The sequence below is a fragment of the Cimex lectularius genome, unplaced genomic scaffold, assembly GCF_000648675.2.
Source record: "Cimex lectularius strain Harlan isolate CLEC.00 unplaced genomic scaffold, Clec_2.1 scaffold216, whole genome shotgun sequence".
In the NCBI taxonomy this organism is placed as follows: domain Eukaryota; kingdom Metazoa; phylum Arthropoda; class Insecta; order Hemiptera; family Cimicidae; genus Cimex; species Cimex lectularius.
Genome location: NW_019392801.1, coordinates 119,036 through 130,998, shown reverse-complemented (window position 1 = coordinate 130,998; position 11,963 = coordinate 119,036). Strand labels below are relative to the sequence as shown.

The 11,963-nt window shown below is 37.5% G+C and overlaps 1 protein-coding gene across 3 annotated transcripts in view; it reads right to left on the bottom strand.

Moving 5' to 3' along the window:
• Positions 1 to 279: 279 nt before the first annotated feature.
• LOC106669222 (ankyrin repeat domain-containing protein 50) overlaps positions 280 to 11,963 on the bottom strand; it is a 104,013-nt gene continuing 92,329 nt past the window's right edge. For 2 of the 3 annotated variants that reach the window (XM_024228058.1, XM_024228059.1), the window contains 16 exons: positions 9,092 to 9,372; positions 8,846 to 9,032; positions 8,574 to 8,786; positions 8,414 to 8,503; positions 8,038 to 8,349; positions 7,878 to 7,972; positions 7,591 to 7,817; positions 6,823 to 7,069; positions 6,587 to 6,770; positions 6,033 to 6,249; positions 5,769 to 5,972; positions 5,582 to 5,712; positions 5,385 to 5,511; positions 654 to 723; positions 415 to 582; positions 280 to 352 (listed from right to left, as the gene is read on the bottom strand). In XM_024228058.1, the coding sequence (XP_024083826.1) occupies positions 420 to 582; positions 654 to 723; positions 5,385 to 5,511; positions 5,582 to 5,712; positions 5,769 to 5,972; positions 6,033 to 6,249; positions 6,587 to 6,770; positions 6,823 to 7,069; positions 7,591 to 7,817; positions 7,878 to 7,972; positions 8,038 to 8,349; positions 8,414 to 8,503; positions 8,574 to 8,786; positions 8,846 to 9,032; positions 9,092 to 9,372 (2,748 nt within the window). In that variant the 3' untranslated portion in view covers positions 280 to 352; positions 415 to 419. The remainder of the gene's footprint in view (positions 353 to 414; positions 583 to 653; positions 724 to 5,384; positions 5,512 to 5,581; positions 5,713 to 5,768; positions 5,973 to 6,032; positions 6,250 to 6,586; positions 6,771 to 6,822; positions 7,070 to 7,590; positions 7,818 to 7,877; positions 7,973 to 8,037; positions 8,350 to 8,413; positions 8,504 to 8,573; positions 8,787 to 8,845; positions 9,033 to 9,091; positions 9,373 to 11,963) is intronic. The other variant, XM_024228060.1, reaches the window with a different exon arrangement.

Here is an 11,963-nt window from a genome sequence, read left to right as displayed (position 1 = left end):
TTTTTTTTTCTTTTTCTTTTTTTTAATTAAAAACAATTTTATATTTTATTTTACAACTTTGTACAATTAAGATACATAAAATATGTACCTTTTTTAATGTATTTTTAACATTACTTTAAATGTTGTACCACTTTGGTGAATTTTAGAATCGATCAACTAAAATTGTGATAAAAAAAAGGAACATATCGTGTAATGAGAAACGTAAACGGTTAATAAAAGTCAGTCCTAAAAAAGCCTTTCCTTAAAAGTTTAAATTTTTGAACTATCTCAAAACTAATGTTTTTTTTTTGTCTTAAGCAATTCCATAATTTAGCAAAGCTTGGAAACGGTACCGTCTTCAGTAATTATCTCCCTGTAATATAGATGGAAAATTGAAATTTAAACAGGCGGGACGAGATGTTACAATTTAATCACCTGTGCTAAAGCGGCGTCTCTTTCCTCCATTGGAAACTGTTGGACGGCGTGGCGCTGTTGTTGCTCCCCCAGCGGCCTGCCGCAAATTCTAGGCCATTTCTAATGGCCGGAACTATCCTTAAAGCTGGATTCGTCACTATTCCATTTCGCTTTGGTTTTGATAACCTACTTTAAAAAATAAAACAATAACAATAATAATACGGTATTTGTAACAATTTAATTTTATACTTGTTTATTACCTTTCTCTTGTAGGTGACGTTTTATTACCTAAGATGATTCTCATGTGTGTATCCCGAGAAAAGTGATCATCTAAAATGTTTTCAAAATAATTAATAATAATACATTCAGTCAAAAATAAAAATAAAAATAAAATAAATAAGTAAATAAACCAACACTTGTATTTATTTGTTTATTTTACATAATAAACTAGGCGTAAAAAGTTGATAATTGACTTAAAATGTAAACCCAACATAAATTACTTGTTTACCCATATATATATTTTTTGAGGAATTTCAAAATTATCTTTTAGGTAACTTTTCTTATTCACCCCTTTAACAATAAAAAATGTTTAAAAAAATATAGCTAGGCATTTAGTATGCAAATTAGGGTGTTGCAAAAACGCAACACCGGGCACTTGAGAAGTCATTTCCCCTTATTATCCTATACATATGTATGAAATTAGGATTATATTTGAAAAATAGATAAATTAAAATCATTACGAATCATAATAACCTTGTATATATATGTATATGTATGTATGTAATATGTATGTATGTATGTATGTATGTATGTATGTATGTAATATATATGTATGTATATATACATACATACATACACGTATACATATATTATACAATGTTACTGTACTGTTGTATAATATGTGTATTGTACAATACATATATTATACAATATGTTGTATATATATACATATATATATAATNGTATTTTGTTGTTCATCTGAGCATACGGCAGTGTACTGGCCAAGTTCCAGGAAGCCGCCATTGTATCTTTTCAGGTACCAATTCACCTAATTTTTCTCACTCTCATATCTCTGCTTCCTCTTAAGATGGTTAGGGATGGTTAGTAGCGTCGGTGGCCGCAACGATTTAGGCGTGGACAGGGCGCTCATCACTGTAAGTTAAAGGTACCAGGTTTTAATCCAGCAGCCCTGCATTCGAGCCCCCGATATATTTATAAATGGTATTTTTTTCAAAAACACCGGTACCTGAGAGTTGATATAATCTCTGCTGTTGCGAACCCTCGTAAAAATAAATAAAAAGGTGGTCTTTTGAAATATGAAACATAAATTAAGCTTAGGCTGCTTCGGACATTGTAAAAGTTTGAGCACTTAATATTAAGCCTTTTCAAAAAGGGAGAATTTCAAAATTTTTGTTACTGACTGATCATTAAAATTATAAGGTACTTCCTGAATAGCTACAAATGTGAAATTCCTTTTTAAAAAAAATATAGGTTTTATGCATGAAGAAAAAATCGGAAAATTTCAATTTTCTCAAAATTAGTGCTACTATAGGGGGGGGGGGAGTTTCTCACTGTCAAATTAAAAATTCTTCCATCAGTTTGCGTGGGACAAGTATGTTGTTTCTAACAATGCCAAATGCTGCACCAGAGTTTTTCTATCATGGCAAGGCTTTTTGTCGTATTTTTTCTTTCCTATTTTGACGCTTATTTCCTTCCACTGTCTTCTCTGTTGTTCTTGTTTTGATGAGTTTTATCTTTAGAATCCCAGAAAAATCGATAGCCGTGATGCATTGGATAAGGTAGGCCGTCCACTGGAGCAGTTTTCGGCCGAACTTGCTCAGTCGTGCAACGGCCGAATAGGGCCGGATGGTACAAAAGCGAAGAAACGAATGAGCACGCGTCCATTAGAACCAATTCGTTCGGTCGTGTTGGGCCGTGTACAGCCGAAGCACTTTCCGATCCAAATAAAGTTGGATTTTCCAGTCCTATTCGGCTGAATGGTTTGACTTCAACTGTCAACCGCGTGACATCAAACGCTCACCATTGTTTAACGCCGTTCTTTGCTTTTTGCTTACCTTTTTGTTTCGTTTTTATTTTGATGGATTGTGAAAAATTGATAAGTGCGGTTGAGGAGCAGGCTCTTGGGACATGCATGATCCACTATCATCGGAGAGCTGTCCAGCGTAAGCTGTGGTCAAGGATAGCTTTAGAAATGGAACTTCCAATATTTTTGTTTATTTCTTTCATTCCATTTGTATGTAAACTAAAAATTTTCGAGCGGCAACAAATCTTCTACATCCATTTGGGCTGTGTCGTGAACTGACGAAAATCGGCTACAGTGGACGACGGCGTTTGGCTATATTGCCGGTCGTCCGTTTGGTCAAATAGTTCGGCTGTTGAATGGCCGTCGTACTTCGGTTCCAATGGACGAGCAGCCTAAGTCGAATGCAGTCTTCCTGGTTCCGTTTCGGTCATTTGATTGGCACAAACCTAACCGACATTCGTCTGTAAAAAGATGCTGATTTGCAATTATTCATTTTTCTACTTGATGTCTGGAGAGGAGTAGATCACTTGATGCGGGACGTCTTGAGACTAGGCTATTCTCACGAAGCCTTCTGATGCCTGTTGCTCAACTTTACACAGACTGTTTGTATTTAGCTATCAAGAGGCCATTAAACCATGGTTCTAGAGTGCAGTACCTTATTACTTCCAGTCGCCCTAAACCGCTGCAGACCATCAAGGAAGAGTGTGACACATCCAGGAGTTGGGCTATGTAACATATGCTACATCCGTCATCCGTCAAACCCTCTGCCCGGGTGAAATCTTCTCTATATAAAACCTCGCTTTTTAAGAAACTTTTTTGTTTATACAAATTTATTGCTTCATCCATGAACAAAAAAAAAAAAAAATTAACTCCCTTGACAAGTTACCATCTAAAGAGTATAAAAGAATTAGAAACATTCTATAAATGAAAATTGAAAGTTCCAAAATGACTTGTGCTTCAAGTATGCCCACAAATCAAAATTTAAAGAGGAAAAGAAATAAATAAAAATTTGGAACATAAAAAAATCGCTTTTATTATAAAAATAAAATAAGAAACTGCTCTGAACTAAAATGAAAAGAATGAAACTACAGGAAAAATGAACATAATTGCTTCTCTTAGCATGAATAAAATATATAAAGCTCTTTTAAAACCTATTTTAATAATTTTACTAAACAAAAATTTATCTTTTTTTTATGAAAGGATAAGGAGTTATAGTTAGATATAGTTATAGGAGTTCACAGAAAAAAAGGGAATGGACTCACCGGATGATAGCAAGTACTTTCATGGAGCTCCCAACTCGGAATGCCCTTTTGTTTTTATTATCTTGCAACACCCTATCGGTAGGGAACCCGATGGATCATGGGAGTGATTGGAATGCGCCTCTGACAATTTTGTTTATTTAAATTGGTGAAATGAGATTTTTTTTTTTTGAATATTTGGTCTTTACAATTCTATTAACTGTATATGCCCAGTGGTTATTCGACAGGTTTTTCGATATCAACTGTTACGAGCATGATTTCATCAGGGGCCCAATTCAACAAAATTGGGCATTTCCTAGAAACGAAAGAAAAACAAATCCGATGTGGATTATGTAAATCCACAGCCATAAAACATTGGGTAAAATGCAGAATCGCATTGCACGAAAAATGTTTTCTTGAATTTCACCAAAACTAGACAATTGAAAAAGTTTTGTAGTTACAAAANCGCACTTATCAATTTTTCACAATCCATCAAAATAAAAACGAAACAAAAAGGTAAGCAAAAAGCAAAGAACGGCGTTAAACAATGGTGAGCGTTTGATGTCACGCGGTTGACAGTTGAAGTCAAACCATTCAGCCGAATAGGACTGGAAAATCCAACTTTATTTGGATCGGAAAGTGCTTCGGCTGTACACGGCCCAACACGACCGAATGAATTGGTTCTAATGGACGCGTGCTCATTCGTTTCTTCGCTTTTGTACCATCCGGCCCTATTCGGCCGTTGCACGACTGAGCAAGTTCGGCCGAAAACTGCTCCAGTGGACGGCCTACCTTATCCAATGCATCACGGCTATCGATTTTTCTGGGATTCTAAAGATAAAACTCATCAAAACAAGAACAACAGAGAAGACAGTGGAAGGAAATAAGCGTCAAAATAGGAAAGAAAAAATACGACAAAAAGCCTTGCCATGATAGAAAAACTCTGGTGCAGCATTTGGCATTGTTAGAAACAACATACTTGTCCCACGCAAACTGATGGAAGAATTTTTAATTTGACAGTGAGAAACTCCCCCCCCCCCTATAGTAGCACTAATTTTGAGAAAATTGAAATTTTCCGATTTTTTCTTCATGCATAAAACCTATATTTTTTTTAAAAAGGAATTTCACATTTGTAGCTATTCAGGAAGTACCTTATAATTTTAATGATCAGTCAGTAACAAAAATTTTGAAATTCTCCCTTTTTGAAAAGGCTTAATATTAAGTGCTCAAACTTTTACAATGTCCGAAGCAGCCTAAGCTTAATTTATGTTTCATATTTCAAAAGACCACCTTTTTATTTATTTTTACGAGGGTTCGCAACAGCAGAGATTATATCAACTCTCAGGTACCGGTGTTTTTGAAAAAAATACCATTTATAAATATATCGGGGGCTCGAATGCAGGGCTGCTGGATTAAAACCTGGTACCTTTAACTTACAGTGATGAGCGCCCTGTCCACGCCTAAATCGTTGCGGCCACCGACGCTACTAACCATCCCTAACCATCTTAAGAGGAAGCAGAGATATGAGAGTGAGAAAAATTAGGTGAATTGGTACCTGAAAAGATACAATGGCGGCTTCCTGGAACTTGGCCAGTACACTGCCGTATGCTCAGATGAACAACAAAATACAAGTGTTCGTTTTTTTTTTTTTTTTTTTTTTTTTTTTTTTTTTGTCTTGTGAGTGTATATGTATTATAAATACTACGTACTACACGGGTTCTGAGGGCTTGTAGGAGGAGAAGCATAAATCGGACTTGGAGGCTGAGATTGTAATGGGCTTAGTACTTTGGATCTCCTTGAACAATGTTCTAATTGTTGAGTAAATGACAACTGACCCTAAAAACAAAATAAATGTATTGCATTAAAAATAAGATACGATTTTGTTTTAAATTTTTATGTTGATTACCTGAAGTTCTTTATGAGAGCTTCGTGTACTGTTGGTGAGGTTACTGCTGTCGCTTGAAACAAGAGACCTTCGTTTGCCAGTCAGCTCGGGCGAATCTTGCAAACAAGGGGCACTCGGACAAAGTATCGCTCCTGAAAAACAATTTTTGAGTATGCAGAAGGAGAATCTAATGTTGAGTAAAACGTACCATTAGGTATTGGCAAACTGCTTGGAGGTACTGGCGCTGAGGTACTGTTTGTCGCTTGTTCGAGAAGTCTGACGACAGCTTGGTGTCCGCTTTTCGCAGCGACCCTTAGCGCGTTTCTTCCACATTGATCACAATGATTTGGATCTGCTCCGACTGCTAGAAGCACTCTTACGCACTCTTCATGGCCTTCTTGAGCAGCAATGCCTAAAAAATCGCAGGTTAATTTCATAAAACTAAAGATTTTTATGAAAATGGGAAAATAACCTAGTGCGGTCGCTCCTTGATTGCAAGTATCATTTGCCCGGGCATTGTTGTCTAATAGCATTTTTACGACCTGAGCGTGACCCTGCCAAGCAGCAGAATGTAAAGGCGTCCTTCTTTCGTTGTCCACAGCGTTAGGATCAGCATGTCCGATGGTTAACAGAAGATTAACCATTTCTGCATGTCCTTGCCAAGCACTGACATGAAGGGCAGTCCTCCCCTAGAAAAGCACCAATGTTATATCGTAGCAGAGACCGCAACCCAAAATACAAAAAAATCCAAAATGATAACACTATAATTCTGGTTGATATGACCTATGTGAATCCCAAAAACACCGTTGAAAAAATTAATTAATTAAAAAAATACTAATATGGAAAGGTTCAATTCCAAGGAGAGGTTAGTGTCTGAGTGGATCGAGGTCACGATAGCTCAAGTGGTAGAGCAGCGGCGTTTCTAGACGAAGATCGTGGGTTCGAATCCCGCTCGTGCCATCGACTTTTTTATCTCAACTAATAAACCTTAAATAATTGTAATATGTAAAGGATCGATCATTTTACCTCCAAATCTCTAACTTCTACATCAGCACCCCCATTCACTATAAGGAATTCTGCCATTTGTAGCCGATTTTCCAAAGCAAGAATGTAAAGAGTACTTCTTCCATCAGCATCTTGAGCGTTAACGTCTGCTCCGTAACTTAACAACGCACGGACAACATTTTGATGACCTTGGAGTGCTCCGAGTCTAAAAAGGAAGAAAAATTAGTGTAAAATAGTGCGAATGCGATTAGATTTACCTTAGAGCAGTTGTCTTGTCGTGGGCCCTCTGATCGACCTCGGCGCCGTGCTCTTCTACAAGCTGTTTGACTAGAGCCGTGTGCCCTTCTTGGGCAGCAAGCATTACCGGCGACCTACCGTCATTGTCGGCACACGACGGTCTAGCGCCTGCATTGCACAATGTTCTCACAACTTCACAATGTCCTTCTAAAGCAGCGTAATGCAATGCAGACCATCCGCAGTTGTCTCGATGTTGTTCATCCATTCCTTTAAAAATAAACGTTTTCATTCATTTTATATACAGGGTGAGTCATTTTTTGACGCGTTTAAATCTGACTCGAGACTTATTTCCTTTGATTAATACGTTAATAAAAGAAAGTGAGTAAATTTTTGGTGCACCATAGGAAAATCAACGTTGGTGCGTCTAATTATGACTCGGCACATTTTATTTTGTTAGTCTCCTACCAAAAAATAGGCGAGTCACTTTTCGATGCAACATTCGTTAATTATTAGTTTTAGGAGGTTGGAAGGAAAATAAACAAAACCCATATTATTAAAACATTAAACACAATGTAAAAATTTTTAAAAAAAATTCTTCACAAATTAATATGATTAAGGTTTAAGAGTATTTTTTTCGTCCGATCATCGTTTAGGCTACTGGGTTGCAGCAAATGGAGGTCTGTTCGAACAATTATTATAATGATTTTNATTTAAACGCACCCACGTTGATTTTCCAATGGTGCGTCAAAAAATGACTCACCCTGTATATAGCGAATAATTAAAATTACCTCTTTCGAGTAAAAGATTAACGACGGGCTCACTGCCCTGTGCAGCAGCGACGAGAAGTACGGTCCTTCCTTCTGGATCGATCGCATCGACTGACGCCCCCCAGAATAAAAGAAGGGAAACGACGCTGGCCTGACCCATGGACGCTGCGGCCCAAAGCCCCGTTCTTCCTGCGCTATCAGCATGGTCAACATCCGCTTCAGCTTCAAGGAGCAATTCACAAACATCCCTAAAAAAATTGTAAAGTTAAAATTGCCTGACATGAGTAGTGATATTTAATAAAACATACCGGTGTCCTTCAAATGCGGCCACTAACAATGGTGTCATACCATCTTTATCTTCATGATCGACATCAGCATTTCTCTCGAGTAAAATATTAACAACCTTAAATAAATATTTTATTAGTTGACATTTTACTTTGACAATTTAATTTGAAAATTTTAATTTACCTTGGTGTAACCTTCACTGGCCGGGACACAGAGTGCAGCGACACTGAGCGCAGTCCTACCGTCGCTGTCTTGATGGTTAATATCTGCGTTATAATCTAATAATTTTTCGACTATTTCTGCATGGCCCATGTACGCTGCGGCTATTAAAGCAGTTCTCCCTTCACAATCGGTCCTATTGACGTCAGCGTTCGCTTCTAGAAGGAGAGTAACAATATCAGCATGTCCACCCCAAGCAGCTGCCCGGAGAGCAGTCCTTTGATCTCTATCACAGCTGTCAACAGATGCTCCTGCTTCAAGTACTAATTTAACGACCTGTTATTTAAAAAAATATTAGTAATTAATAGTAATAAATGATAGAAATTTAAAAGTATATTACTTCTGTGTGGCCACCCCAAGCTGCAGCTCTCAAAGCAGTCCAGCCATCACAATCAGCATGATCCACTTCTGCTCCTGCAGCAAGGAGTACCTAAAAGCAAATAATTATTACATGTGTAATAATAACTGTAGACAGGAGTTTACAAATAATAATATATTACTTTAACAATGTTATGTAAGCCAAGGCGTGCTGCCAAGTTCAGAGGAGTCTGACCGTGCCTATCAGTCGCTTCTAAAGCAGACGCGTCTATGTTCAGAGCTGCTTCTAATTTGTCGTGATCACCTTCTGCTGCCAACCAGTGAAGGCTGATTTCACCCGGGCTTTCTACGATATCTTCAGCTTCACCTTCTGCAAGGCAATCTTCCGTCCCTCCCTAAGGTGAAAAATTGTTGATTTTTTCCGTATTTCTGTAAAGAAACTTTGAACCATTACCTGGTTGCAAGCGGCTTCTATTTCTCTTAAATAATCCATCGCTATCGGATGGCTCGAATCGCATAAATCCAACGGGACTCCGGATGTGAGTAGCCAAAGTGGCGTTAACGGGCCGAGTACAGATGGAGGTAAACAGCTCAAATGGTACGCCAATCTTTCGACTTCATTAGGTGACAACGTTGGCCCTCTGTTTCAAACATTCATTCAAACACTGCACGTTTGCGTTATGTAAAAAAAAAACATTACCTTGTTGTAAGATGCATAATAATCATCGCATGACCTGCACTAGAAGAACAGAGATAACGTTGTGTGCAGTGTTTCACGTCGAGTAGCCATTCGGCAAAACTGTTATGAAACGGACGCAGGGTAAGGTCTAGAGATGTGCTCAGTACTCTCCTCGCCACCTGGCACCGTCTTTTCAAGTCTTCCCTGCTCAAGGTGTTATCACAGGTCGAAAGTATCGATGTTACTTCAGCTTCTGTCAATCCCTTCTCGGACGCAAGAATAATATTGAGAAGTGGTCTCACCTTCAGGAAGAGGAAAAGACAAATTAAAAAAAAAAAAATGCATGAGCAATTGCTCGAGTTTTAATAATACAGAGAATCTGAGACAATGAGTCATGCTCAAATAAAGTAGTGCTAAAAAAACCTTATTAGACAGTTGACTGCAAATATGATTCACAAGTGCAACAAAATCAAGGCCACACTGCACAAATCTTTTCTCAGATTTGAATGAATTTACAGCAATTAACATAAATTAGATAATACATATAAACAGAAAATTGTTTTAAAATAATGGTCAAATGTTTCAGCTAATCTAAAACATTTATATTCATCCCTTTAATCCTCTAATTTCTCATTGAAGCTGACGTGTATTGTTGATACGGATTAAAAGTATATATCAAATACCAGAAAAATAAATAAGACAATGGACGCCATAAAAAATGTCCGTGATAAATTTAAAGCAATAAATCACTCACAAATCTTAACTCTCGCCAAGCCATGGTAAAATTGACAGAATCCTTCTTGACAAAGTCCTAGGACTTAACATGAACTTGGCAAAGAATTCAAAACGCATATTGCAAATGCAAGTACACTGTCAATAAAGAAGTTAATTTTTTCAAAAATAATAATAATAACAGTGGGTATGTAATTGAACAGAGGGTTAGGGATATAGTTCAGGATATTAAGAATAGTGTGTACTGAGGAAAAATCGTCGGAAAAGCATAATTTAAAATGAAATTTTTTTTTAAATCATCCAAAGGACATTTAAGAGAGGGTTTTAGAGTATGAGACATATCCGGTCGCGACACCCATAACGGATATTTAAAATTTTCCAAGAAAATGTATTCCTAATTTATTATCAGTAATGCATAATTTCATTTTTTCTCGATTTAAATGTTTCCAGAAAAAAACAAGTATACTCATGAATAAAATACGATATAAAACTAATCGGGATGTTTTACGAGTAGAGAAAAAAATTGATAATTGGATTTATTATAATTTGATTTAAGGACAGATAAGAATTGGTAAATATTATTTTTTTGAATTCATAAAAGAGCAGAATTTAAATAATCACATCGTTGAATACGATTCGAGCTGAATGCATTAGACCGGAGACTGCGATAGCCTTATTTCTGAAATGTTTATGTTTATGTTTTTATATATATTTTTTAACCCTTTATCGTTGTGTATATATATAAATATATTTTTATTTATAAATGGGACGGAGTTCATACATGAAATAATAAAATATGGAAAGTGCTTCCATTCTTTAGGCGTCGATTTCAGCGTAAGTTTTGACGGCCAACGTAGTACTAGTCAGCTTAGTAAATTTCTATATTTGTATGAATACTTTTTTTATAATTCTTTTTCATGAGCATGTTCACCAAAACACGCACACGCACGCTCTCTCTCTCTTTCTCTTTCTCTCTCTCTATCTCTATCTCTCTCCTACTTAATCACTCGCTCTTTCTCTTACTCCATCTCCCTCCATCTCTTCTACTCAATCTCGTTATCTTCCATTCAGTTACTCCCTCTTTTTTTTCTCTCCCTCTCTCCCACCTAATCACTCACCCTTTGTCTCACTCAATCTCTCTTTTTCTCTCCCCATCCTCTCAATCACTCACTCTTTTTTCAGTCTATCTCCCTCTCTCTTCCCCTGAATCACTCACTCTCTTTCTCCCACTCAATCACTCACTCTCTTTTTCTTCCACTCAATCTCTCTCTCTCTCTCTCTCTCTCTCTCTCTCTTTCACTCAATCTCTCGCTCTCTCCCGCTCAATCACTCACTCTCTTTCTCCCGCTCAATCATCCCCTCTCTTTTCCACTCAATCTCTCTTTCTCTCTCTCTCCCCCCTCAATCACTCACCCTTTTTTCATTCTATCTCCCTTTCACTTCCACTGAATCACTCACACTCTTTCTCCCACTCAATCACTCACTCTCTGTTTCTTCCACTCAATCTCTTTTTCTCTCTCTCTCCCCCCTCAATCACTCACCCTTTTTTCATTCTATCTCCCTTTCTCTTCCACTGAATCACTCACACTCTTTCTCCCACTCAATCACTCACTCTCTGTTTCTTCCACTCAATCTCTCTCTCTCTTTCACTCTATCTCTCGCTCTCTTTCTCCCACTCTATCTCTCGCTCTCTTTCTCCCACTCAATCACTCACTCTCTTGATCTACAACTCAATATCTTTCTCTCTCTTTTTCTTTCAATCTCTCGCTCTCTCCCACTCAATCACTCACTCTCTCTTCGATTCAATCGCTCCCTCTTTTTTTTTGTCTTCTTCTTTCCCACCTAATCTCTCACTCAATCTCTCTTTTCTTCTCTCCCCCCTCTCTCTCTGCTTTCAATCACTCACTCTTTCTCTAACTCCATCACCCTCTCTCTGCCACTGAATCACTCATTCTCTCTCTCTCTCTCTCTCTCCCTCTCTCTCTCTCTCTCTCTCTCTCTCTCGATCTTGATCTTCTGAGATCATAATCTTGAGAGATTATGTAAATAAAGCGATATCAATCAATCAATCTCTCTCCCCCACTGAATCATTCACTCTCTGTTTCTTCCACTGAATCACTCTCTCTCTCTCTCTCTCTCTCTCTCTCTCTCTCTCTCTCAC